Here is a 27,676-nt window from a genome sequence, read left to right as displayed (position 1 = left end):
GTATATTTCGAGATGCGTGCATTGAATTCAGTAGTAATAAGGCCACTAAGTCTTATTAGCTTCTTACAAAACTAAATCAAACCTTTATTAATAGAAGAAATGATTTTAAGAAAATACATAGATCTATATATTACTACAACAATAACTTTGAAATCCCATAATTAACCTAACTCCCAGTTATACCTCCGTTAAGGCAACAGCAAAACACATAGATTTAAACAGGCTCAGGCAAAGCACACACCCTGGACATTCGAATTCAAAATGAGTTTTTCTCAGCTTCGGATCCTTATAGACAACAGCTTGAGGCTTAGATGCTGGAGGTTTTTCGCACTTGTGTTAAATCTTAAAATGCCTTCCCTTACACACAGCCCTCCCTCCTTTATATAGATTTCTCCCTTTTCAGTATAAATCCTATTGTTTCACTATGTCATTGGACTTTACCTCTCTAATAATAAAAATCTATCATGGTACCAATTTATCAGTAAGCTTTGGGAAAAATAACACACTGTTTGGCTTAGCCTCTATTGGCTAGGTGTAACAACTTGGCACCTCTGAAATTCACTACTCTAATTTATCTAAAAATGCAAATGTTCCCTTTACACCTCACATTCTAAAACTCCAGCCTATTTAACATTTCAAACCTAGATTCTCTTCTTGATATATCAAAACCTTCAAACCAGCTGTTTCTAATTGAATTGAGTACCCCCCCCCTCCCCCCGCCCAACCACACACACTCACACACACATAGTCACATACTATTTTTGCTTTACAATAAATTTCCAATAACATTATGAAAATTATTACATCTTCCTGATAGGCAGTGGCACTGCGATAATTTCCTTCTCTTAGACTCACTTCTTTGATCAAAAGCCTGTGAGAACAGTTTAAATTAATTCTGTCCAGATTAGCTGTTCTCTCTTTGTCCTCTATTAGAGTAATGTAAAATTATATCTACATTTTTACAGGACCAGGGACACAGTCAGGTCTGTCAGGGTGGTGATTCCCTGAACAAAATTAATGAGGAGGTCTTGTTTATCCACAATCTATTTATATTACTCATTTGCTCTGCTCTTTCCTGGGCTGTGGTTTGTAAGGTTGCTCCTGGAATCAGGAACAGAAACTGCAATTATTTCAATATATACTAATTACCAATTTAATTGGCACACAGAATGAGGTGATCAGTCCTTTGAGATGGAAGATAATCTTTCCTGTGCTGTTTGCCGTGATCTGTATGAGGATCCTTTCCTAACTGACTGTGATCATAGCTTCTATCAATCCTCTATATCCCGGTGCAGGGAGAAAGCTGTTACCACCTCTTGTCCTGTATGTAGAACGGAGACCTTTTCCAGTGACCTGAGGCCGATCCGCGCCCTCTCCAACAACATGGAGACATTTGTAAAATGTGCTAAAAGTGATGAAAGTCAGCAGGAGTGCAGCCCTCACAAGGAGAAGGTGCAATTATTTGGTAAAACTGACAATCAGTCTATCGCTGTCGTTTGTCAGACTTCAAGAAATCAGCCAAGCCACAAGATGCTGCCACTGAAAGAAACTGCTAAAGAGTTTAAGGTGAGGAGATACAATGCCAAATAAAATACAGAAAAAGATAATGGAATACTGAGCCGGGAATATTAGCAGATTTGGTTTGAGCATCTTCCAACACTTAGGGCACTTTTATTTAAATTCTCAGTCTTTAGATGAACTGTCATTTGTACTGCTGCTTCAGAAACCTGGGACAGAAAGTGTACTTAGATTTTCGGAAGGCATTTGATAAGGGTTATTGTGGAAAATAAAAGCTCATGGCATGGGGGTAACATATTGGCACAGATAGAAGATTGGCTGGCTTACAGGAAGCAGAGCCTAGGCATGAATGGGTCATTTTCTGGTTGGCAAGAGTGGTGTGCCACAGGGATCAGTGCTGGGGCCGCAAAACCTTACAATTTTTATAAATGATTTAGATGAAGGAATTGAAGATATGGTTGCTAAATTTGCTGATGACACAAGGGTGAGAGAGTAAGTTGTGCAGAGGCCATAAAGAGGCTACAAAGGATATAGGTAAGTTAGGTGAATGGGCAAGGATCTGGCAAATGGAGTACAATGAGGAAAAATGTGAAATTCTCCATTTTGACAGGAAGAATAAGAAAGAAGCATATTATCTAAATGGTGAGAGGAAAGTAATTAGTAAAGCTAATAGAATGCTATCATTTATTGTAAGGGGAATTGAATGCAAAAGTAGAGAGGTTATGCTTCAGTTACACAGGACATTGGTGAGACCACCTCTGGAGTACTTGTACAGTACTGGTCTCCTTATTTAAGGAAGGATGTAAATGCACTGGAATTAGTTCAGTGAAGGCTTACTAGGCCAAATACTATCTTGTGAGGAAAGGGTGGACAGGCTAGGCTGGTATCCACTGGAGTTTAGAAGAGTAAGAGGCCACTTACAAGTAAGATCTTGAGGGGTCGTGACAGGGTGGATATGGAGAGGGTGTTTCCTCTTGTGGGAGAATCCAGAACTAGGGGTCACTGTTTAAAAATAAGGGGTCGCCCATTTAAGACAAAGATGGGGAAAACATTTTTCTCTCAGAGAGTCATGAGTCTTTTGAGTTCTCTTCCTCAAAAGGTGGGACATAGACTATGGGGAGAATTTTCTTTCAGTTGGGAGGGCTGGGCAGGAGGGGACGCAAGCAGGTGTAGGCACCACCCGCGATCGGCTGCGTGCAGCCATTTTACGTCACATGAGCTGGGACATGTCAATGAGTTTTAATTAAAAATTTTATTTAATTTATAAACCCTTCATGAAACCTCGTCCCGCCCACGGATGAGGTTTCGTGAGAAATGCAAAGGCCGCCTGGGCTCTTCACCTGCCCCCCAACCTTAAGGTTGGACGGGCAGCCCAAACAATCAGTTTAATTAATTGACAAATGGCCTTAACAGGCCTTTGACAGTTTGGCACGCACGCAGCCAACTCCGGTGCGCGCCCACCGAACTGAAGGCCAGAATGATGCGTGGTGACACTGGGACACCAACATCAGCCGGACGCTCACCAGAAGATTCTGCCCCTTGAATATTTGTAAGGCAGAGCTAAATATATTCTTGATTAAGAAGTGGAGGAAAGGTTATCAGGGGCAGGCAGTAATGTAGAGTTTGAGTTCAAATCAGATCAGCCATGATCTTACTGGATGGCGGAACAGGTGTCATGAAAATATAATAATGTTGATAATATTATTGTGATTTATTGTACATGTATGTTAATAGTGGGCTTTGGGTTGGTTTCTCTGTCTATTTTTTTTATTCATTCATGGGCCGTGGGTGTTGCTGGCTAGGCCAGCATTTATTGCCCATCCCTAATTGTCCTTGTTCAGAATGCATTCAAGAGTCAACCACATTGCTCTGGGTCTGGAGCCACATGTAGGCCAGACTGGGGTAAGGACAGCAAACTTCCTTCCTTAAAGACCATGACTGAACCAGATGGGTTTTTACAACAATCGGCAATGGTTTTGTGGTCATCATTAGACTTTTAATTCCAGGTTTTTATTGGATTCAAATTCCATCATCCGCCATGGTGAGATTCAAATCCTTGCCCCTGTTTTGATGAATCAGAAGAGAAGCTAAGTTTGAAATGCTGGGCAGGATTTCCCGATCGGCGAGCAGGGGGTGGGTCGGGGGTGGGGGAGGCGGGGCCTGCTCGCCAACACCTAAAGTGACCCGGGATGACGCTGGGCGGAACTCCCGGGGCTGAATTTTGCCATTGGCGAGCAGGGGGCAGGGCCCACTCGCCGATGCACAAAATGACATGGGAGAACCCCCCGATGTCATCCCACCCCCATTTAAATCTTCAGGAAAGTGGGGGCGCAGCAAAACCAGCTGTGGGCCTGCCGACCTGACAATGGCCAACTGAGGCCATTGACAGGATCATCAAAATAGTTAAAGGACCTGCCCGTCCAACCTTAAAGTTGGCGGGTCAGCCAGGAGCCCCAGCAGGGAATAGAGAAAACATGAAACCTCGTCCACAGGCGGGATGAGGTTTCATGTAGGTTTTAAAATTTTTAATATACTTGTCAATGAAAGTGATGGACATGTCCCAACTCATGTGACAGTGTCACATGAGGGGACATTCAGGGAAATTTATTTCTTCTGTTTTTAATATTTTTTATTGTGGAGTCAATCTCCCTGGGGCTGCGCTTAACCTCAGGGAGATGGGTTCGCTCTTTTGTGCGTATGGGCAAAGGAGCGCACTCTCGGCTCAAGGAATCCGCCCCCCCCCCAACACAGGGAGCGCATAGCGCTTCCTTACGGACATCATGCTGGGCGGGCCTTAATTGGCTCGCCCATGTAAAATGGTGGCGCGCCCCCAATCAGGGGCGCCGATCGGAGGTGCAGCTCCACGCACCTGCTCCTAAACCTCCCCCCACAATGGGAGGATAATTCTACCCGCTAAATATGTAAACTTGGTTGAAGTTGTGGAATAAGAGGTATGAGGAACATTTGCATTTTTCGATAAATTAGATTAGTTTGAATTTCAAAGAGATGGGAAGGTGTTACACCTAGTCAACAGAGGCTAAGCCAAACAATGTGTTTATTTTTCCCATACGCACAAAAGAGTGAACCCATCTCCCTGAGGTTAAGCGCAGCCCCAGGGAGATTGACTCCACAATTTATCAGATTACTGATAATTTGAGTACCAAGAAAGATTTATGTTATAGAAAAAGTGAAGTTGCGAAGACATATTGGAACAGTGGGATTTATATTAAAAAGAGAGAAACCTGTATAAATGAGATGAGGTTATGTGCAAGAAGAAGGAATTCTAAGGTCTAACAAGTGTGAAAAGCCTCCAGCCTCTAGGAACCAAAGCTAAGAAAACTCACTGTGAATATCGCTGTCCAGGGTATTGTATGTTTTGCCTGGGTCTGTTAAAATCTATTTTGTTTTTACTTTACACCATCTTAATGGAGGTGTAACTGGGAGAAAGATTAATTAAGGGAGCTAGGAGTTATCATAGTAATAATTTGTAGACCTATGTATGTGCTTAAAATCATTTATTTTATTCATAAATGTTTCATTTAGTTTTGTAAAAGTAAACCTCTAAGACTTGGCGGAATTACTACTACTGAATTCAAGGCAAGCATCTTGAAATAAATATACAAATTGCAAACAGTTGTGGCAGCTGTTTCACGTTTCGCTCTGAGGCTGCTCTGAGCAGCTCGGCATTTACCATCTGCTGTGCTGTAACACAGGTTCGAAGGGTTGAGCTGCCTACTCCTGCTCCTAGTTCATATGCTCACATGAAGAAGTTTTACTTTAGCATAAACACCATCTTAGTAGATGTTAATCAACAACAACGACAACTTATAGTTATATAGCACAATTAACGTAACAAAATACCTGAAGGTCCTTCACAGTAGTATTGAAAAGTAAAATTAGACACCAATTTACATAAAGAGAAATTGCAGACAGGTTTAGGGAGGAAATTCCGGAGGTTCAGGCCTCGGCAGCGGAAGGCACAACCGTTAAATATGGAGTCACTACATTCAGGCATACTCAAAAGGCCAGAATTAAATGAGCGCAGGTATCTCAGAGGGTTGTGAGGGCTGGGGGAGATTACAGAGGTAGGGAGGGATGAGGCCATGGAGGGATTTGAAAACAAGCATGAGAATGTTAAAATACAGGTGTTGCTTGACCAAGAGCCACTGCAGGTCAGCGAACACAGGAATGAGGCTTGCTGCAAATCAGGAGATGGACAGCAGAGTTTTGGATGACTTCAAGTTTACAAAGGGTAGAATGTGGGAGACCAGCCAGAAGAACATTAGAATAGTCAAGTCTGGAGGTAACAATGACATGAATGAGAGATTCAACAGCAGATGAGCTGAGGCAGGGGTGAAGTTGAGAGATGTTAAGGGGTGGAAATAGGCAGTCTTAGTAAAGGTGAGGATATGTGGTCAGAAGCTCATCTCAGGGTCAATTTGACACCAAGATTGTTTAGTTTTAGACTGTTGCCAATATTATGGAGAAGGGAGAGAGGCAAACTGAACTCCTTTATTTTTCTTGCCATCTGTCCATAAGCAGAGGTGTTTTAATCTTTGAAATAGATTGTGTTGTTTTTCCCTAAATCCCCTGTCTGTTAGTAACACCAATTATAAAATGATCCACAGCAAACTCTCCTTCGGATTAAATCAGAAGTGTTGTTTATTCATACATTCAAACCCGGGGGATGGTCGACACATCTACAAATACACACGTAAGCGCACAAGGAGGGGATAAGAGGAACTAGGATTAACTTTGAGCAAAAAACCCAAAGAGAGGAATATTAATTCATGTGAATATTAGAGTCCAGAATGCCAGAGTCCAGTGAAGGTTCCATCATGTAGGAGTTAAAGTTCAGCCAATTGGAAGCAGGGGCTGCCAAGTTCCCTTAAATTTGGTGATGATGCTGCAAGATGAGGTTGGTATAAAGAGACAGGTGATGGAAGGAACCTTCCAGAGAACCAGCTCCGAGGAAGGTTAAACTTGAGGCAGGTTTTGTTGTCAGCTGGGAGCCCTGCTTTGATGTTGTCAGGCTGGGTGTTAACAGTAAACAGCACTGGGAGTCCAGGAATGTAACATAAAACTTCCCAAAGGCCAAAGGAGCTTAGGTCATATAGTGTTGCACATTGATGAATCAGTTTCAGGTTCACAATTCGTTTCTATGAGCAGGATGATGAGATTCCCATAATTAAATAAGAAAAATGTTTGGGCAGGATTTTAATAATTACCTTGTAACAGTACATGAATCTGCTGTGCAGACATTTTCCCCGGATTTTTAAATCTTTAATTTTGTTTTTAAAAATCTTCAGCGCCCTGAGGCAGCTCTGTGCCTTCAGGGAGTTTGAGGAAGTGCAACTTTCACGCTTCTCCCACACACACCCCTCCCCCCACCGCCCAGGCAGCACTGAGAGCCATTAATTGGCCAGCCAGCGTGAAATTGCGGTTGGGGCCTGATCGCTGAGGGCAGACCATTTCGCAGTCACTCCTTGGCCCGCCCTTTGCGCCTGCCCAATGAGGGGAAAACCCGGCCTTATGCCTCTGATCACAATACATGCTTATTAGCGCCTCCGCAGGTATAACAAGTTTCAATGGTTGTCTCCTTGTTATAAGTACAGGCTGGGGAGACAGGCTGTCTGTTGCTCCCTTGTTTCATTGATTGTAATGGGCCCACACAATGATAGGTGTGAGATTCCACAATGATGACGGTTGAGCTTTGTCTTGTAATTGCTGTTGGAAGTTTCCAGAACTGTGGGCAAGTTGCAAATCATGTGACTGTAGCAGCCATGTTTTTGGTCTAGCAAAATCCATTTTTAAATAACCAGAAAGTAAGGATTGATTTAAACAGTTTATGATCCCTTTCATGTCTCATGGACATGACACCAGTGAAGGGGATGAAGTTGGTATCTAGAGAACGCAGTTTGTAGTGGGGAACAAAGACAATATCTTCAGTCTTCCTAAAATTTAATTGGAGGAAATTTCTGCTCATCCAGTACTGGATATCAGATAAGCAGTTTGATAACTTAGCAACAATGGAGGGGTCAAGATGGCAGGTGTTCTCAGTGTGCACAGTATTTGATCAGCTCTTCGAATGGTAAGCAAATTCTCTTGCACAGTAGGTTATCAAATCGACACTAATCAAGTTGAAAAATAAATCCGAAAATGTCTGTGAACCAGGAATTTGAGACGATCTTTAATTTTTTTCTTCAACGCATTCTATGGCAGAGAAAATGACGAGGTGACACTTCATGGGAAGTGATGATATGTATAATGTGAATCCTATTTATATTCCAGGCGTGAAGTGTTCAATGGCAGCATGAATCTTATAAACTTTCATCAAAGCCTCTTGAACAGCACAAGTCACCGGCACCAGGAAACAGAAGTAGATTGATTCCTCTGGATATGTTAATAACAGTCCAGGCAGAGGGAGATTTGATGGGAAATCACTGCCACCTCTGCTGGGTCTGACCTCTCGTTGTGACAGGACCAGGGAATGACTTCCCTAAGCTTTTGTTCAGTTGAAAAAGGTGCAGTGTGGAGACATATTCCACCTGTCTTAGGGAACAGTCATTCATTCCCTGATTCATTCTCCAGGGCAATGCCCTGACTAATCAAAGTCGACCTGCCTGGTTTGCATTTCAACAAAACTGGGCAGTTAGGTATTCCATGCTGCATTCTCCATGGCAAATGCTCCACCCATCATCACTCTCTTCTCATGCAGTATAAATTGTTGTTTCCCCATTGATAATTCTCTGCGACCTATCCCGATGAGTGCAAGATGAAAAGTTTTGATAACGTCACATTTTTTTAGCAATACTTAATTCATCATAGAGTTAATTTTAATATGATTTTAAAACTGTGTAAAACAATAAAAAGGAAAGCCTCTGTTTTAACTTCACATCTCAGGAAACATATTCCTAATTTCAATGGAAATGGAAAGTCAGGTGGCACTTAAAGCCGGTGACTGATCCCAAACATTGGTTTCAGGTAGACAGCAAAAATGTCTACAGCAAACTGCTGAATATGAAGAAAATGAAGCTCTATATTAGTGCAAGAGTTCTCAGAATTTTAACTTTATTTGAATGATACTTAATTTTTAGATGTTTATTTCTGAAAATTGTACACATTAATTGATATTCTTTGTTCAGGAGGAACTGAGAACCTTTAAGAAACCAGTCCAGGATAAAAAGGAGCAATGGAACATTCTAAAATGTGATTATGAAAAAACATTAACCCACATTCAGGTATTTCTGATGTTATTTTGTTCCACATTATGTGCACATTTGCAGAATTGTACTGTGCAGAATTCTAGTCTCTCTATTAAGAATAAAGAGGCAGTGGAATAGGTGTAAAAAATAATCACAAGGATGATTTCAGAACTAAGAAGTTAAACCTATTGGAAAAGATTGAACAGGCTGTGGCTCTTTTCTCTGGGAAAGAGAAAGTTGAGGAATGACCTTATAGGGGTCTTTAAAATTAAGGAGGGGTTTGATAGTCTAGACAGAGAAGATGTTTTTGTTTGGCTTTAAATAGGAGATAGTCTCTAATAAACCAAATAGAAACATCAGCCAACTCAGTCCTCAGTTACAGCTCCTTCTTCTTAATTATAACTAATCTGTTAACAAGGTCTGACTGATGTAGATAATTTTCTCTGTGTTAAATAAGTCATATATATATAATATTATATATATATGTGTGTGTATATATATATATATATATATAGTTCAAGTTATCTGGTTTGGGAATTAACGAGATTGGGAATGTTTTCTCTATAATATTCTGATATGAACAGAACTGCTCAGGCTGAAAAAGTTCTTAAAAATCCTCATTTGATTTTCCAATCTCACTGATAATTTCCAAAGGACCAAAGTGTAAAGACAGAGAAACAGATTAAAGCCGAATTTGAAAAACTTCACCAGTTTCTCCGTGAGGAAGAGAGAATCGTGTTGGAAGATCTGAACCTGGAGAAAGAGAAAAAGAGTCAGGAGATGAAGGAGAGAATTGAGAAGATAACGGAGGAAATCTCATCGCTTTCGGTCACTGTTCGGGATATTGAACAAGAGCTGAAGGAACAAAACAGCCCCAAGTTCTTAAAAGTAGCTTATTTTACTTTCCTTTATCTCTTTGCTCGAAACCATATGTAAGAGTGTGCAGAGCGTCCCGTCAAATTTCAGAATAAAAAACTCCTGAAGCATAATGGTACCAAATCACCTGTGACATTTGCTTATCTCTGTCTCACAAACAGGAGCATTAACCGCTATCTTTAACATGGAAATCACTCAATTTGAGCCAGGATTTTATCGCCCCTCCTGCCCGGTGGGATACTGTGCTCCCGCCGAAGTGAATGGAGATTTAAATGGCCCGCCACATCCACCAGCGGGAGACACGCCATAAAACCCTGGCCCCTGGAGCTTGTTTACTGTAGTGAAATATTATGAGGGAACGGTTTAGTAAAATGAAATAATGAAGAAAAGCGGCTTCATACAGAGTAAGAAACTCTCAGAAGGGTCAGACCATTCTCCCGCCTGTACATTTCCAGCTGTTGGTTTGAGACTGGGAACTACAGTCCAGCCAGGCAGTACCATGTTTACAATGCATCGGCGGAGAAGAAGAGTTGATGTTTCGAGTCCTCATGACCCTTCATGAGGACTCGAAACGTCAACTCTTTTCTTCTCCGCCGATGCTGCCAGACCTGCTGAGTTTTTCCAGGTAATTCTGATTTTGCCATGTTTACAATGCTTGGCTCCTCCCTGGCTAGAACTGGAATGATTCTGTCCAGGAGGGAGCTCTGCACAGGGTCAGATACACAGATAGGTAAAGCTTTCTCCCAGCAGTTAAATAGTTAAATGTTCAAAAAGCTGGAGGGGGGCATCTCCACTCTGCAAACATTTAAATTAAGATCGATTTCCCAGGAAGCTCAGTGAACATCCGAGTATTTTTGTTAATTCTCTGCTGTGTATTGAAATGTTGATTAATCTATTTTAGCACTGGTGGTCGAGGGATAAATAGTAATTTCTATTGGACAACCCCAGGTTGTACAGTGTCCCAAATCCAGCTGTCCAAAAACCAGAATTCTCCAAAAACCAGGCATTTTTCTCTCCGTGCACCGCTCAAAACTTACAACATCTATATAATTTACCCTGTCTGTTTAATAACATGTGTCTCAAGTATCAGCATTCAGCCGCTGTCCCGGGCTGTGCTTTTCATCATCCAACTCATTTAAACACAGGCCAGGGTCTGTTATAACTCTTTCGAGTACAAACACGTTTCCATCTGTTTCAGATGAAGTTACATTGTTTCATAGTTTGCCATTGTGAGATTTAAACTCTTGATCTTGGGTTTCAAACCCAGTACCATAACCACTTGGCTATTTAAGCCAAGCCCAAGGTCTGTTGTAACTCTTTCGAGTACAAACCCGTTTCCATCTGTTTTTCAGATGAAGTTACATTGTTTCATAGTTTGCCATTGTGAGATTTGAACTCTTGATAATCTTTTAAATAAACACATTTCCATCTGTTTTCAGATGAAGTTACATTGTTTCCTAGTTTGCCATTGTGAGCTTTGAACTCTTGAGGTTACAAACCCAGTACCATAACCACTTGGCTGTAGGTTCACACGATGCTTCAATTAATTGGATAATGGGTAATCCAAAATCCAGGAAAACCCAAAACCCAGCACAGTATCAGCCCCCAGGGTGTCAGATTGTGGACATCAGACCTGTATAGATTCACAGAAACACTTCTCTCCAAGGCACATAAAAATTAAAACGTGAAAATATTACTGAATCTCTTTAAGCCATGAATTAGTTCGAACAATTTGACATTCTTCGGGGTTTTAGAAGTAGATTGCAGCTCTGAGTTGCATTGCACAGTAAGTTCGAACGTTAATTCACTGGATCCCGGAGTTTGGCCCCTCACTCGGGAGGAAGTCCTGCCTCGTAGAGCTGACTGGTTGGTAGCTCTCTAGTCCCAGCAGCACCAGAAGCTGCAGTGGACAGAACTGGGACTGCTCGGGGTCTAAGTTCTGGGACTCCAGGGCCAGCTATGATTTGGTGGTCTTAGAGCTGGGCAGGGAGGGAAGGTAAGGCCTGGAAGTGGGTAAAGGGTGGTAGGGGTGTTGGTAGGGAGGCAGGGGGTTGGGGAGATATGAATGGGGAGGTTGCACCTGCAATGCCCAGACTTTTTGTGGAGTTGTGAGGAGGGGGAGAGTGGGGGGTGGGGGAGTTGGGGAGGAGAGCGGTGTGTGTGGATGGGGGAATGGAATCAACTGACGTTATAAGGAGACTGTTGATGGAGTCGAAACCCTGCTGCTACTTCTCATCCGAGGCCTGAGCAGGATCGCTTTTCGGGCTTCCATATGCCTCTAAACTCCCCGTGCCAGCTTGGAAATTGAATCTGGGCAGGAGACAGCCCTTAAATGGTCAATAATTGGCCATTTAAAGGCCTCAATTGAGGGAAGGGTGTGGGCAGAGGCAGCCGAGATCTCATACGTCCCACCATAAAATTGCGGAGAGGTCGGGGTGGGCAAAGGCCATCCAAAGAATTTTACAGCCACCCACCCTCCACTCCCCCTCCCCAAACACAGCCGACAAACCTGCCGTGGGGGGGTGGGGGTAAACATAAAACTCTGCCCATGGTGGAGTAACTCACAGTCCAGTGAGGACAGGGAGAGGCAGTTCAATTATTTCTACATTTAAAATGTACTTTTCTGTGGAATCCAGTTTGTTTCTTTACTTTTTGTGATAAAATGCTCTCCAAACACAAACATTAATAATTGTTCTTGTTCCACAGAAACTTCCGGCTGTACCGAAAAGGTAAAATTTAGACCCTTGATTTGATTTTTATTTCTAACATATTTCTCCCCACCCTGGAATGATCCAACACTGACCTTTGATATTGAACTCTTCTTCCGCCGTCTTCGTCTCCGGGCTTACTTCTTTGGGCAGGAGTCCTCTCCCAGTTCAATAGATCCTTTTACCCATCTCCAATATTCTCCCTCCACCTGGACCCCTCCCTCTGGATTCTTACCTTCTCTCGATCTTTTCATTGAGAACTGTCGGCGCGACATTAGTCGTCTCAATTTCTCTGCTCCTCTCACCCATTCTAACCTGTCTCTCTCTGAACTTACTGCACTCCATTCTCTCAGGTCCAACCCTGACATTGTCATCAAACCCGCTGACAAGGGTGGTGCTGTTGTTGTCTGGCGCACTGACCTCTACCTCGCGGCGTCTGAGCGTCAACTCGCAGACACTTCCTCCTACCTCTCCCTGGACCATGACCCCACCACTGAACATCAAGCCATTGTTTCCAGGACTGTCACTGACCTCATCTCCTCTGGGGATCTCCCTCCCACAGCTTCCAACCTGATAGTCGCCCAACCTCAGACGGCCCGCTTCTATCTCCTACCCAAAATCCACAAACAGAACTGCCCCGGTAGACCGATCGTCTCAGCTTGCTCCTGCCCCACAGAACTCATTTCTCGTTATCTTGACTCCCTTCTCTCTCCCCTTGTCCAGTCCCTTCCCACCTACATCCGTGATTCCTCTGACACCTTACGTCACATCAACAATTTCCAGTTCCTGGCCCCAACCGCTTCCTCTTCACCATGGACGTCCAATCCCTCTACACCTCCATCCCCCACCAGGATGGTCTGAGGGCCCTTAGCTTCTTCCTCGAACAGAGGCCCGAACAATCCCCATCCACCACTACTCTCCTCCGTCTGGCTGAACTTGTTCTCACGCTGAACAATTTCTCCTTCAACTCCTCTCACTTCCTCCAAATAAAAGGTGTGGCTATGGGTACCCGCATGGGCCCCAGCTATGCCTTTCTCTTTATGGGGTATGTGGAACATTCCTTGTTGCAGTCCTACTCCGGCCCCCTTCCACAACTCTTTCTCCGGTACATCGATGATTACTTCGGTGCCGCTTCATGCTCTCGTCGGGACTTGGAAAAATTTATTAATTTTGCTTCCAATCTCCACCCCTCCATCATTTTCACGTGGTCCATCTCTGACACTTCCCTTCCCTTCCCTGACCTCTCTGTCTCAATCTCTGGTGATAGACTGTCCACCAATATCCATTACAAACCCACCGACTCCCACAGCTATCTCGACTACGGCTCCTCACACCCCGCTTCCTGTAAGGACTCCATCCCATTCTCTCAGTTCCTTCGCCTCCGTCGCATCTGTTCCAATGATGCTACCTTCAAAAACAGTTCCTCTGACATGTCCTCCTTCTTCCTTAACCGAGGTTTTCCACCCACGGTCATTGACAGGGCCCTCAACCGTGTCCGGCCCATCTCCCGCGCATCCACTCTCACGCCTTCTCCTCCCTCCCAGAAACATGATAGGGTCCCCCTTGTCCTCACTTATCACCCCACCAGCCTCCGCATTCAAAGGATCATCCTCCGCCATTTCCACCAACTCCAGCATGATGCCACCACCAAACACATCTTCCCTTCACCCCCCTTATCGGCATTCCGTAGGGATTGCTCCCTCCGGGACACCCTGGTCCATTCCTCCATCACCCCCTACTCCTCAACCCCCTCCTATGGCACCACCCCATGCCCACGCAAAAGATGCAACACCTGCCCCTTCACTTCCTCTCTCCTCACCGTCCAAGGACCCAAACACTCCTTTCAAGTGAAGCAGCATTTCACTTGCATTTCCCCCAACTTAGTCTACTGCATTCGTTGCTCCCAATGTGGTCTCCTCTACATTGGAGAGACCAAACGTAAACTGGGCGACCACTTTGCAGAACACCTGCGGTCTGTCCTCAAGAATGATCCAAACCTCCCTGTCGCTTGCCATTTTAACACTCCACCCTGCTCTCTTGCCCACATGTCTGTCCTTGGCTTGCTGCATTGTTCCAGTGAAGCCCAACGCAAACTGGAGGAACAACACCTCATCTTCCAACTAGGCACTTTACAGCCATCCGGACTGAATATTGAATTCAACAACTTTAGGTCGTGAGCTCTCTCCCCCATCCCCACCCCCTTTCTGTTTCCCCCTTCCTTTTTTTTCCAATAAATTATAAAGATTTTCCTTTTCCCACCTATTTCCATTACTTAAAAAAAAACACCCCCACTAGAGCTATACCTTGAGTGCCCTACCATCCATTCTTAATTAGCACGTTCGTTTAGATAATATCACCAACTTTAACTTTAACACCTATGTGTTCTATTGTACTATTGTCGTTAACATCTTTTGATGATCTGCTTCTATCACTGCTTGTTTGTCCCTACAACCACACCCCTCCCCTTCACCTCTCTCTCTCTCTATCTCTCCGCCCCCACACACACACCTTAAACCAGCTTATATTTCAACTCTTTCTTGGACTCGAACTCAAGTTCTGTCGAAGGGTCATGAGGACTCGAAACGTCAGCTCTTTTCTTCTCCGCCGATGCTGCCAGACCTGCTGAGTTTTTCCAGGTAATTCTGTTTTTGTTTACTGACCTTTATCTCCTGTTTCAGGGTGAAGCAAACTCCCAGAGCGACAGAAGGTTTAATAAATGTGGGGAAGTACATTGGGTCGCTGCAGTACAGAGTGTGGAAAAAGATGCTGACTGCGATTAATACAGGTGGGTGTGAGCTTCCTGACACCAGCTATTAAACAGCTCTCTCTGTTATTAGTAGAATGGACCAGTCACTTGATACTAAATATGTAATTGTATCTGTAACTAATTAGATTTTACTTCAGTTTTCTGTTTAAATACATAATTGTCGGATCACAGTCATAGTGACTAGCTCCACCTGCTGGGCACTCATAGTATTGGGAAGAAATATTGCTCATTCAACCTCCCTTTGTGGATCATTAATTCAGCATTCTCTTTTTCTATTCCCTTCTTCCAAAGAACTAGAGCCGTCAACATAAATATCTCATCCCTCAGGGTGGATTCCTGCCCTGAATCCTCCCTCAGTTTCCCAAACACCCTGTATGGTACAAGTATGGGGTTCTCCCAGATAGTTGAGATGAGCTGTGAGTTTAGGGTCATTCATTCTTAATGTTTTTCCCACTTAGCGATAAAGCTCATCTGGTTATTCTGGCACTAGATTCTGTTCATTTTTTGATTTTTCTGTCCAACAACAGTCGGATTAGGTTGTGCTGGGTCAGTAATAGGTGCTGGTGAAAACAGTAAAATGTTTCCCTGCCCAACAGGTCACTAACAGATGTCCCTCACAGAGGGAAAATCCCTTTTCCGTGTCTGTTAGGACTCTGGACTCATCGGCTACTGGTCACAAGTGACCGTTTGTTTCCTGCAGAAGGACTTCACTGAAACTGACGTCGGTGGCTGTAGCTTCCAGATAAAAATCCTTGTCGGGGTCCACAGCTCCCAGAGCTGGGCCAGTCTGAAAATCCATTTTCAGTTTAATGAAAGCCTTTTCACATTTGTTATCCCAGTCCCAATATTCCCTGTTCCACTAGGGAGACTTCAGCCTTTTCCAGGCCCTTCCCCACTTCCTTAGGGAAAATGTATTGTTTTTATGGCTGGTACATGGGGTGTCCCTCTATCCTGACTTCTCCCCCAGTCACTCATCCACAATCATGTTTGTGAACAGTGGAGACTTCCCTATTTTATTCTACTACAGTCCTATACATTTCCCGTATCTGAGTTCTCAGAGTTTTTAAATAATAGGATCCTATTGATGTCATAACCCATGTCTCACCGTGACGTGGAGGAATAACCAACACCTCGTCCGCTATCCATTCCACCCCACAAACAATTATTTACCATGAGAGGCAACTTCCAATCTGAACCTAAAACTCCCATCCTATTCTGGTCCCATCTCACTAAAACACATATCAACTTTGTTTGGGGGGGGGTCCCACCTTAAAACTTAAGGGTTTGGATATCGCTCCAACCTCTGCATCACCTGTAAATCTTCCCAATACAATGGATTCTCCTGTAGATCATAGGAGAGGGTGAATCTACGACCGTGCTGGATACTCCTGTGTTTACAACCTTTCTTTCCCTCCACTATAATATCTACACATTGTCTATCATACTCATCATACCTGAGTGGACAAGGATAATCAGGCTGGGTGCAGCCCCTTCCTGATGAATTTCCCAGGACACCCTCTCCCTGGGTGACATGGGCCTGACCCTGGGGAATGTTTTCATGTTGACACCATTTCATTGATGGTTGGAATTTGTGTAAACTAGGGGTGTGTGGGTCGGGTGTCTCTTGGTTCCAAGTCCCCTGACGCTGTCCCCTCATTGATTTCCTCCCCTCTCGGGCAAACTGTCCACTTCCCTCACAATTGAAACAGGTCGGGATGATCTGCTTTTCCCCAGGTGTAAAGGGCTTCCCCTCTAGCTGCCACCTCCATGGGGCCCTGTCATCAGTGAGTGGAGTTTACCTCCGCTGTACAAGGGGAGCCATAGGTTCTGGTGCATCAGGGGCTTCTAACAGGGGTTACAGGGCTGTCCAGTTTCTAACTGAATATCCCTCATACTGAGGAGCACTCACTTCTCCAACCAGCCCCAGGGATACAGCACTCACTATAGCACGATTGACTTTGCTCTCTTGCTCTTTAATCCGTCTCTTGTATTCAGCATGGTCCAAGTATCCACCTCATGTGGCTGCTTGTTTCTGTACCATCATGACGTCCTGCTCTCTGTATGTGTCATGGCTTTGTTCTGCCTGTGCCATGAGCTCTCTATCTCTCTGCCTTTTGTGCCGAATCTCTCTCTGCCTATCACACCTTCTATTTCTCTCTGCCTTTCGTACCCACCATCTCTGCCTGTGGCACCCTCTCTCTCTCTCTCTCACTGCCTATCACAACCTCCTTTGCCTGTCACAATTTCTGTATTATGACACAGCAGATGATGTGTTCCAGGTGGATCAAATCGACAAGGGAAACTTGACTGTGCTACTAAAACTGGAACGATACAGAGAAGATTAGCATGGCCCCTGCGCAAGGATGACACGCAAATTCATGAAGCGTTCCATATTTTAGACTTACAAAACATTTCACAACAGTTTTTCAATTTCAAGATCCACGCACTGAATTCAGGAATAAGTCCACCGAGATTTTAGAGATTAAAAAACTAAATTAAAATATTTATTAACAAAAGAGCTTTCAAGCACATACATAGAACTACAAATTACTACTATAATAACTCCTAAAACCCCTAATTGACCTGGCTCCCAGTTACACCCCATTTAAGGCAACAATCCAAAAAAGTTTTTGATTTTAAACACACCCAGCAAATTAACAGAATACCCTGGACAGTGGAATTCAAAGTGGCTCTCTCAGCTTCAGTTTCTGTAGACAGCAGGCATATGCACAATACTGGAGGCTTCACACACTTCTGTTGGTTCTTATAATGCCTCCCCTTGACATATAGCCTCATTCTCGTTTATGTATGTTTCTCCCTTTTTAATATGTAAATTCCATTGTGATGCTCCCCCTCTCATTCTCTTTCTGCCTTTCTCACTCTCTCTCTCTGCCTTTCTCACTCTCTCTGCCTTTCTCACTCTCTCTCTCTGCCTTTCTCACTCTCTCTGCCTTTCTCACTCTCTCTCTCTGCCTTTCTCACTCTCACTCTCTCTCTCTGCCTTTCTCACTCTCTCTGCCTTTCTCACTCTCTCTCTCTGCCTTTCTTTCCCCCTATTTTTCTCTGCCTCTCATGATCTTGTTCTACCTGATATGCTGTCTCTGTCACACCCCTCCCTCTGCCTGTCACCCTCTCTCTTACTCTGCCAATCTCATTCTGCCTGTTGTACTCTCTCTCTCTCTCTCTCTCTGCCTTTCATGCCTGCATTCCACCTGTGGAGCTCTCTCCCTCTCTATACCTGTCACCCCTCTCTCTCTCTCTCTCTCTCTCTCTTTGTCATGCTCCATGTCACGTAAACAACCATTCAACTTGTTTCCCTCTGTCTCCCTCTCTGCCCATCACCTGCTATCTCTCACCCTATCTGCCTGTCATCCTCTCTCTCTCTCACCCTCTCTCTCTCACCCTCTCCCTCACCTTCTCTTTGCCAGTCATGGTCCCTCTTGCTCTGCCTTTCACACACTCGTTCTGCATTTCTCACTCTCTCTCACTGCCAGTCACTCACTCCCTCTCACTACTTTTCTCATCCCTCTCTCTGCCTGTCACAACCTTGTTCTGCCTGTTGCACTCAATCCCTGCCTGTCATCCTCTCTGTATCGCGCCCCTCTCCCTCTCGGCCTGCCCAACCTCATTCTGCTTTCTGTGCTCTCTCTCTTTCTCTCTGCCTTTCTTACTCTCTCCCCATCTCTGCCTGTCATGACCTTGTTCCGCCTGTCATATTTGCTCTACCTGTCACACCCTGTCAGTCACACCTTCCCTCTATCTTCCCCTCTGCCTTTCTTTCTGTCTCCCTCTCACAGCCTTTCTTGGCCGCCCTCTCCCTCGCTGCACCTGTTCCACCTGTCTTGCTCTCTTTGCTGTCATACACACTCACTGTCAGTTGCACCCTCCCTCTGCTTGTCTCTCTCCACCTGTTTCTCCCCCTCCCTCTCTCTCTGCCTTTCTTGCCCTTTCTGCCTGTTGAGATCTCCTTCTGCTGTTGCGTGCTCTCTCTCTGCCTATCGTGACGTCATTCTGCCTGTCAACCTGTCTTTGTCACGGCCCCTCTCTCTGCCTGTTGCAACCTCATAGACCCATAGATGCCTACAGCACAGAAGGAGGCCATTCAGCCTCTCATGTCCATGCCGGTCAACAAAGATCTGACTACACTAATCCCATTTTCCAGCGCTTGGCCCATAGCCCTGGAGGCTATTGGAATGCAAGTGAATAGCTAAATACTTCTTAAATGTTAAGAGAGTTTCTGACTCAACCACCCTTCCAGACTCCCACCACCCTCTGGGTAAAAAGATTTCTCCTCAACTGCCCTCTTAGATTTCAGGTAAGCAGTAGAAAGCTATGCCCCTTGGTTATTGACTCCTCTACTAATGGAAAAAGTGCCTCCCTATCTACCCTATCTATGCCTCTCATAATCTCATACACCTCTATCAGGCCCCCTCTCAATCTTCGCTACTCCAAGGAAAACAATCCCAGCCTATCCATTTTTTCCTCATAGCTCCGACCCTCCAGCTCAGGCAGCATCCTGGTGAATCTCCTCTGCACCCTCTCCAGTGCAATCACAGCCTTCCTATAATGTGGTGACCAGAACTGCACACAGTACTCCAGTTGTGGCTTAACCAATGTTTTATACAGTTCCAGCATAACCTCTCTGCTCTTGTATTCTATTCCTATGTTAATAAAGGCAATCATCCTATATGCCTTCCTAATCACCTTATCTACCTGCCCTTCTACCTTCAAGGATCTGTGATGTGCACACCGAGGTCTCTCTGATCTTCAGAACTTTCCAGGGTCCTACCATTCATAGTTAATCCCTTGCCTTGTTAACCCTCCTCAAGTGCATTACCTCACTTTTCCGGGTTGAATTCCATATGAGACTGCTCTGCTCACCTGACCAGTCCATTGATATCCTCCTGTAGTTTACAGAAAACTTCCTTACTATTTATCACCCCACCAATTTTTGTGTCATCCACAAACTTCTTGATCGTACCCCCTCCATTTAAGTCAAAATTATTTATGTACACCACAAATAGCAAGGGCTCCAGCACAGAGCCCTGTGGAACCCCACTGGAAACAGACTTCCAGTCACAGAAACATCCCTCTACCATCACCCTCTGCTTCCTGCCTCTCAGCCAATTTTGGATCCAATGTGCCACTTTGCCTTGGTTCCCATGGGCTCTTACTTTCTTGCTGATCTGCCATGAGGGACCTTATCAAACGTCTTACTGAAGTCCATGTAGACTACATCAAATGCATTACCCTCATCAACAATCATCGTTACCTCCTCAAAAAATTTGATCAAATTTGTCAAACACGACCTTCCCTTAACAAATCCATGCTGACTATCCCTGATTAATCCTTGTCTCTCCAAGTGCAGATATATTCTGTCCCGCAGAGTTCTTTCTAGTAACCTCCCCATCACAGAGGTTAGACTGACTGGCCTGTAATTTCCAGGTCTATCCCTTTTTTAACTGTGGGATAATATTAGCAGTCTTCCAGTCCTCTGGCACCTCACCTATGGCCAGAGAGGATTTGAAAATTACTGTCAGGGTCCCTGATAACTCTTCCCTTGCCTCCCTCAACAATACATCTCATCCGGGCCTGCGGATTTATCCACTTTTAAGGCTGCTAAACCTGCTAGTACCTCCTCTCTCTCCATCTTAATGTCCTCTAATATTTCACTACCCTGATGTCTATTCCTGCATCATCCTTTTCCATTGTGAAGACTGACACAAAGTATGCATTGAGGACTGTACCCATGTCTTCCAGGTCCACACACAGATTACCTCTATGGTCCCCAGTTGCCCTACTCTTTCCCTAGTTATTCTCTTGCTCTTTATATATTTAAAAGACCCCTTTGGGTTTTACTTTATTTTACCACCAATGCTTTCTCGTGCACTATCTTAGCTTTCTGAATTTCCTTTTTCAGTTCCCCTCTACACTTTTTATACTCCTCTAAGGACTTGGGCCGTATTAAGTCCTCGGTATCTGCCATAAGCTTCTCTTTTTTTCTTAATCCTAACCTTTTATGTCCCTTGACACCCAGGGTTCTCCGGGCTTGGTTCCCGCCTTTGTCTTGACGGGAACATATTTGCCCTGTACTCTCACTATTTCCTCCTTGAATGCCTCCCACTGCTCTGACACAGTTTATCTGCAAATTGCTACTCCCAGTCCACTTGGGTCAAATCGTATCTCATCTTAGTAAAATTAGCTTTTCCCCAGTTCAGAACTTTTATTCCCGGCCCAACCTTATCCTTTTCTATACTATTCTAAATCTAACTGAGTTATGGTCACTATCTACAAAATGCTCCCCTACTGATATGCTTTCCACCTGCCTGGGCTCATTTCCGAATATTAGGTCTAGAGATACCCCCTCCCTTGTTGGGTTTTCTAAATATTGGCTAAAAAAGTTCTCGATGCAACTTAAGAATTTTTCTCTTCCTTAGCTTGCACACTAAAACTATTCTAGTTAATATTTGGGTAGTTAAAATCCCCTATTATTACTGCCCTATTTTCCTTACACATCTCTGAAACTTGATTACATATTTGATTCTCTCTCTCTCTCCCTGACTGTTTAGAGGCTTATAGAACACACTCTTTTGTGTTTTTTATTTCGACCCATATGGCTTCATTTAATGAATCTTCCAAGATATCATCCCTCCTCACTGCTATAATTGATTCCTTGATCAATATTGCAACCTCCCCTCTTCTTCTATTCCCCTCTCTATCTCGTCTGAATATCCTATAACTAGGAATGTTGAGCTGCCAATCCTGCCCTTTTAGCCAAGTCTCGGTCATAGCTATGATATCATACCCCCATGTGCCTATCTGTGCCCTCAGCTCATCTGTCTTATTCCTCAAGCTCCTTGCATATGTTGCATTTAGCCTTGCTAAACTCACTTCTTTCTTATCTAGCCTATGTTTCCTCTGCCTTCCAGACTCACTTACTAGCGTTTTAACTTCTAAATCCATCTCAGCTTCTCTCCCCTCTGAACTACTCTTCAGGATTCCAACCCCCTGCCAATTTAGTTTAAGTCCGTTCCAGCAGCATTTGCAAACCTCCCCGTGAGGATGTTGGTCCCGTTCCTGTTCAGGTGTAACCCAGAAATGGTCCCTCCCCCATAAGTGGTCCCAATGCCCCAGGAATCTAAAGCCCTCCCTCCTGCACCATCTCTCCAGCCATGCATTCATCTGCTCTATCCCTCTGTTCCTTTACTCAATACCACGTGGAATTGGGAGTAATCCAAAGATTACTTTGGAGTTCAGCTTTTCAATTTCCTACCTAACTCCTGAAGGCCTGCTTGCAGGTCCTCATCTCTCTTTCTTCCTATGTCATTGGTCCCAACATGGACCATGACCTCTGGCTGTTCACCCTCCTCCTTTAGAATGATCTGCAGCCGTTCCATGACATCCTTGACCCTGGCGCCCAGGAGTCAGCATACCATCCTGGAGTCACGTCTAAGGCTGCAGAAACACCTGCCGATTCTCCTCACGAATGAATCCTCTACCACTATTGCTTCCACACTTCTTCCTCCCACCCTGAGCAGCTGGAGCACCCACAGTGCCATGGCCTTGGCTCACATTGGCCTCCACAGAGGAACGGACACTCTCGCTGTTTCCCAAGGCCGATAGACAGTTTGCGAGTAAGCTGCACTCAGGAGATTCTCTCAGTACCTGCCTGGTCCCCTTTCCTCTGTCAGGTGTTCACCCATTCTCTCTCTGCTTGCACTTCCTCAAGCTGTGGGGTGACCACGTCCTGGAACGTGCTATCTACGAAGCTCTCAGCCCCGTGAATGCACCCTAGTGTCCCCAACTGCTGCTCCAGCTCCAAATCCCGGAGCTTGAGTTGCTGCAGTCAGAGGCACCTCCTGCACACGTGGTCATCCAGACCGCCAGGAGCGTCTAGAAGTTCCCACATAGCGCAGGATGCGTAAATCACTGGGCTAAGCTCTCCAGACATATCTTAACGAAATAGAATATGGACCCTTGTTTTTATTTTACCCTTACTCCTACTTAAGTATAGACTAGACGCTAGATCCTCTAGATAGACTAGATCCTCTAGGTGCTGCTGACTGCCTGTCCCAGGGTCCTCCTCTCACTCTCAGTGCTGCCGACTGCCTGTCCCAGGGTCCTCCTCTCACTCTCAGTGCTGCCGACTGCCTGTCCCAGGGTCGTCCTCTCCCATTCTCCTCATTCTACCTGTTACGCTGTCGCTCTCTCTTTGTCACGCTGTCTTCCCTCTTTGCCTGTCACAACCTCGTTTTGCCTGTGATGCTCCTTTTCTGCCGGTCAAACTTTCTCTCTCCTTCACTGCCAGTTGCACACTGTCACATTCTGCTTGTTGCAATCTCTCTCTGTCTGTCAGTCGTGCCTTCTTTTCTCTCCTTCTCCTTCCTGTAGTCTGGCTCTTCAAGCTTTTATATTGAAGACCCCTGATTCAGTGCAGTCCTGGGATCTTGTCTCCCGCCTGCCCCAATTTCCCACTCTGCCTGTCTCAGACTCTCTCTGTAATGGGGCTTCCTCAGCCTCACTGCAGGGTGTGGGCACCAGGTAAAACCTTCCCCCGGGCAGCGTCTTCCTGTTTCCCCTGTGCTCTGTTTAAACTCTTCCCCGGGGGTGAATTTCTAATTCTGGTTCATTGCTGATTTTCCCAATCACTAACCGGCTGTGAAAGTTACAGTGAGTGTGACTAACATTTTATTTGTGTCCATCTGTTCCCAGCTCCAGTGACCTTCGACCCTAATACAGCCCATCCCAACCTTCTCCTGTCTGAGGACCTGAGGAACGTGAGATACACTGGGAAACGGAAGCAGCTTCCCGACAATCCAGAGAGATTTGATTACTGTGCCTGTGTCCTGGGATCAGAGGGATTCACATCAGGGAAACATTCCTGGGAGGTGGAAGTGGGGATCAAGGCTGACTGGGATGTGGGTGTGGCCATGGAATCCATCAATAGGAAGGGGAAAATCAGCAACTTGAATCCAGGTAACGGATACTGGACAATGGTGCTGAGAGAGGGGAATGAATACTGGGCGTGTGAGAACTTATTGAAACGCTTAGAGCTGAGTGTGAAGCCGAGGAAGATTCGAGTCTGTCTGGATTATGAGGGAGGGAAGGTGTCCTTTTATAACTCAGATAACAAGTCCCATATGTACACTTTCACTGCTACATTCACTGAGAAACTCTATCCTTACTTCTGTCCATGTATCACTAATGGGGGTAAAAACACAGAACCACTGAAAATCTGTCCCCGGACAGTAACAACCCAGGAGGATGAGAGTTTTATCCCTTCATCCAAATAAAGACTGTTTCTTGTATGTGGGTGGGGAAGGGGGGTTTGTTCCTCTGTAGGTGAGGGGCTGGTGTCCTTCACGGATCCTACCCCCCCTCCCATTATCACAAACTGTCAGCGGGAGACGTCCATTCCAGAGGAGGGGGAGACGGGTCCCTCTGGTCCAGCCTGTACCTCCCGGGGATGTGTGAGGACCCCTGCCTGAGGGAGGGCAGGAGGATCCACTCAGTATGATCCAGTCACTCGTCACCAAGTCGGACGCCCTGGAGTCTGGGACGGGCGAGGTCGATGAGGCTGAGTCCGCCTGGCCATGGGCTGATATACCCAGAACCTGCTCGACCTGGTCGAGGATTCAATTAAAAAGGCCCCACACACTGGGTCACTGGGCAGAGGTGGGGGAGGGGAAGGCCCCACAGGCTGGGTCACTGGACGGTGGTGGGGGAGGGGAAGGCCTCACACACTGGGTCACTGGGCGGTGGTGGGGGAGGGGGAGGGGAAGGCCCCACACACTGGGTCACTGGGCAGAGGTGGGGGAGGGGAAGGCCCCACACACTGGGTCACTGGGCAGAGGTGGGGGAGGGGAAGGCCCCACACACTGGGTCACTGGGCAGAGGTGGGGGAGGGGAAGGCCCCACACACTAGGACACTGGGCGGTGGTAGGAGAGGGGAAAGGTCCCCATTTTCCACCTGATTTTGGGTGTTGGGAGCACTGGTACTGGGGATGAGTCACCGTGTGACCCGGTACCTGAGGCTGAGCGGGGCCCTGAGCCACCATCGCCCTCTGTCCCAGAACCTCCAGAGCAGCCCAGGAAGGACCCGTCTACTGTCGATCATGGGGGTGGGATGGTGACAGAGGTAGATCCAGCTTGTGTAGCTGGGCTACTCACTATAATCTATGTGGTATTGTGGGAGGGGGGGCGGGGGGGAGCTTAGGGGGGTGGGTTTGGTCACTGACAGCAACAACCCAGAAGAGGGGGCAGCTCAGTTGGAGGGCACGGGGATGATTTAGAGTCCATCACCAGTGAGGTGTGGACACCCTCATATCTCCCACCAAGTCTGCCCTCCTTCCCCTTGGGGTATCCCGGGAATTCCTAGCCAACAGCTTGGGTCACCGTGACAAAGTCCAGCTGGCCCTCGACCGATGGCCGGAGCTGACACTGCTCGACAGGTCCGTGCGCTCTGCTCCCCAAGGACATGAGCAAGGACGTGAACCAAATCGAACTGCACCGGCTTAAGACATTCCTCACCGGGCTGCTGAATGAGGATCACGAGTGACTCCACTTGCTCCCCACAGTCGGCTGTCGCTGGTGGCTGCCTTAAGCTCTTGTCATGAAGATAACCATACCCAACCTCAACATCGATGGCAGCAGAGAGGCTGACCATAAATTTCTCAACTTCTCACTCCTTAAGGATGGGGGAGTACAGGGCGTGCTTTCCACAGGAACCCTGCACCATTCCGGGAGACAAAGCTACATGACTCCTGGAATGACAAGGAGGGATCTCCATGAACCGCATTGCTTCCAGTTCCAGTGGGATGACTCTCTTGCTAGTCCCACATTTTCAGCCGGAGATCTTGAGGGTCAAGGAGCCTGCGCCAGGCTGCTTGCTCCATCTCACCATATGGCTGGAGGATGTGCCGCTTCACCTAGTAAATGTGTACCCTCCCTGGGCCGGCACACAGCAAGCGCACTTCTTGATGAAGTGTCCACTCAACTTGGCTCCATTGATGCTGACTAGTGCTTCATCCTCGGGGGAGGTTTCAACTGTTTTTTCGAGGTGAGGGGCTGTTCTGGGCTGGTGAGTGAAGCAGGGAGGCTCCCCACCGCACCCCCCCCCCCCCCCCCCCCACCAACCCCCACCCACCCACCCACTTTGAGATTATGGTGGGCCATGTGTAAGGCTCACATACAGGAGTATGTGAGGGGGTCAACAAGGAGGCAGAAGGCCAGGGTTGAGGGGCTGGGTCAGGAAGTGCTCGGCCTGGAGTCTCATCTTGGTCAGGCCGATGAGGACCCGGCCCTGTGGAAGGTGTATGAGGTGAAGAAGGATGCGCTGAGGGACCTGCAGCCTATCGGGTCCTGAGGTGTGTTCGTGGGGTCACAGATCCGGCTCCTTCAGGGCCTGGACTGTGGCTCCCCCTTCTTCAACTCACTGGAAAAAAGGCAGGGGGTCCGTAAGCAGCTCCTGGGGCTGCTGGCCGATGATGGATCCCTGGTCTCGGATTCGGAGGGTGTCAGCGTCCAGCCTGAGCCTATTACAGTGCTCTGTTCACTCTGGATCCGTCCAGTGAGGATGCTCACAGGGTTTTTTAGGAGGCCTGATGAAGGTTGGCACAGAGGGTGCTGAGCGACTCGATGCTCCCCTTAGCCTGGCAGAGCTGACCCTGAACAGCTCTTGAGGGGCAAGTCCCCAGTGCTGGATGGGCTGACCGTGGAGTTCCACAGGGTATCTGGGACGTCCTGGGGATGGTGGGGATGGGGGGAAAGAGAGCAGCAGCGACTACATGCGGATCCCAAGGGGAAATCTGGCAAATGGGGAAATGCCACTTTCCATCACTATCCTGCTGCCCAAGGGGGGAGATCTCTGGCAGCTGAAGAACTGGCACCCAGTCTCCCTCCTCAGCACAGATTACAAGCTCTTTGCCAGAACCATATCTGCTCACCTTGGCACTGTGCTGGCCCACATGATGCACCCAGACCAGTCCTGCACAGATCAGAAGGCATTCCGCAGGGTTGATCAGCAATAGTAGTTTGAGTCTGTGGCCATTCGGGTGCGGGGCACATTTTTCTGCACAGATCCAGCTTCTCCATTTCGCCGTGGAGTGTCTGATTGCAGGTAAATCTCACCACGTCATTTCACTTTGCCCAGAATTTCATTTAAAAGTATTTTTGATTTTGTTAGAGGAGGCTTAAAGTGTGCCTTTCACAGGGTACGCCTGATTGGTAATGGGTTCCAAAACAAAAGGGAATTAAATAGACACAGAGTGAAACTGTGGCTGTTGGGTTAGGAGGTGCATGCTTGTGATGTGTAGTTCTGTAATTAAATGCACATAAAAGTGTCTAAAGATTGGCTCTAGTTCTATCTTTCACTAACTGGTTTTCTGGAATCTAACAGTTCAGAGGAGAGCTACACTGAATCCTCCACAGGAGAAGCCTTGGTTGGTGTCGTTCCCAGGACAGAGACAGTTATGATTACTATGTCCTGTTGCGTTCAGCTGTTTTAAGATCATTGTGCAATATTCTCTTACTGCTGTGACATTGCTGCTTTGCTGAAATGGTTCAAATCTGTCATAAATAAAGATTTAACAAATTTTAATCTA

The 27,676-nt window shown here is 46.2% G+C and overlaps 1 protein-coding gene and 1 non-coding gene across 4 annotated transcripts; both read left to right on the top strand.

Moving 5' to 3' along the window:
- Positions 1-1,173: 1,173 nt before the first annotated feature.
- Positions 1,174-27,676, top strand: LOC121291410 (zinc-binding protein A33-like). 3 transcript variants are annotated; one of them, XM_041212536.1, is made up of 7 exons: positions 1,174-1,566; positions 8,664-8,759; positions 9,378-9,611; positions 12,306-12,328; positions 14,986-15,092; positions 23,787-24,050; positions 27,472-27,676. In XM_041212536.1, the coding sequence occupies exons 1-7, from the start codon at positions 1,192-1,194 to the stop codon at positions 27,546-27,548; spliced, it is 1,176 nt and encodes a 391-aa protein (XP_041068470.1). In that variant the 5' UTR covers positions 1,174-1,191; the 3' UTR covers positions 27,549-27,676. The 3 variants fall into 3 exon arrangements, with proteins under 3 accessions (XP_041068470.1, XP_041068467.1, XP_041068469.1); XM_041212533.1 differs by lacking the exon at positions 27,472-27,676 and having other exon boundaries at positions 23,787-24,785; XM_041212535.1 differs by lacking the exons at positions 9,378-9,611; positions 27,472-27,676 and having other exon boundaries at positions 23,787-24,785.
- On the top strand, positions 17,369-17,472 carry LOC121292101. The gene has a single exon (XR_005946201.1). It is a non-coding gene; the product is annotated as a U6 spliceosomal RNA (small nuclear RNA).

The sequence above is a fragment of the Carcharodon carcharias genome, chromosome 19 (genome assembly GCF_017639515.1).
Source record: "Carcharodon carcharias isolate sCarCar2 chromosome 19, sCarCar2.pri, whole genome shotgun sequence".
Taxonomy (NCBI): domain Eukaryota; kingdom Metazoa; phylum Chordata; class Chondrichthyes; order Lamniformes; family Lamnidae; genus Carcharodon; species Carcharodon carcharias.
This window is presented reverse-complemented; position numbering and strand designations above follow the sequence as displayed.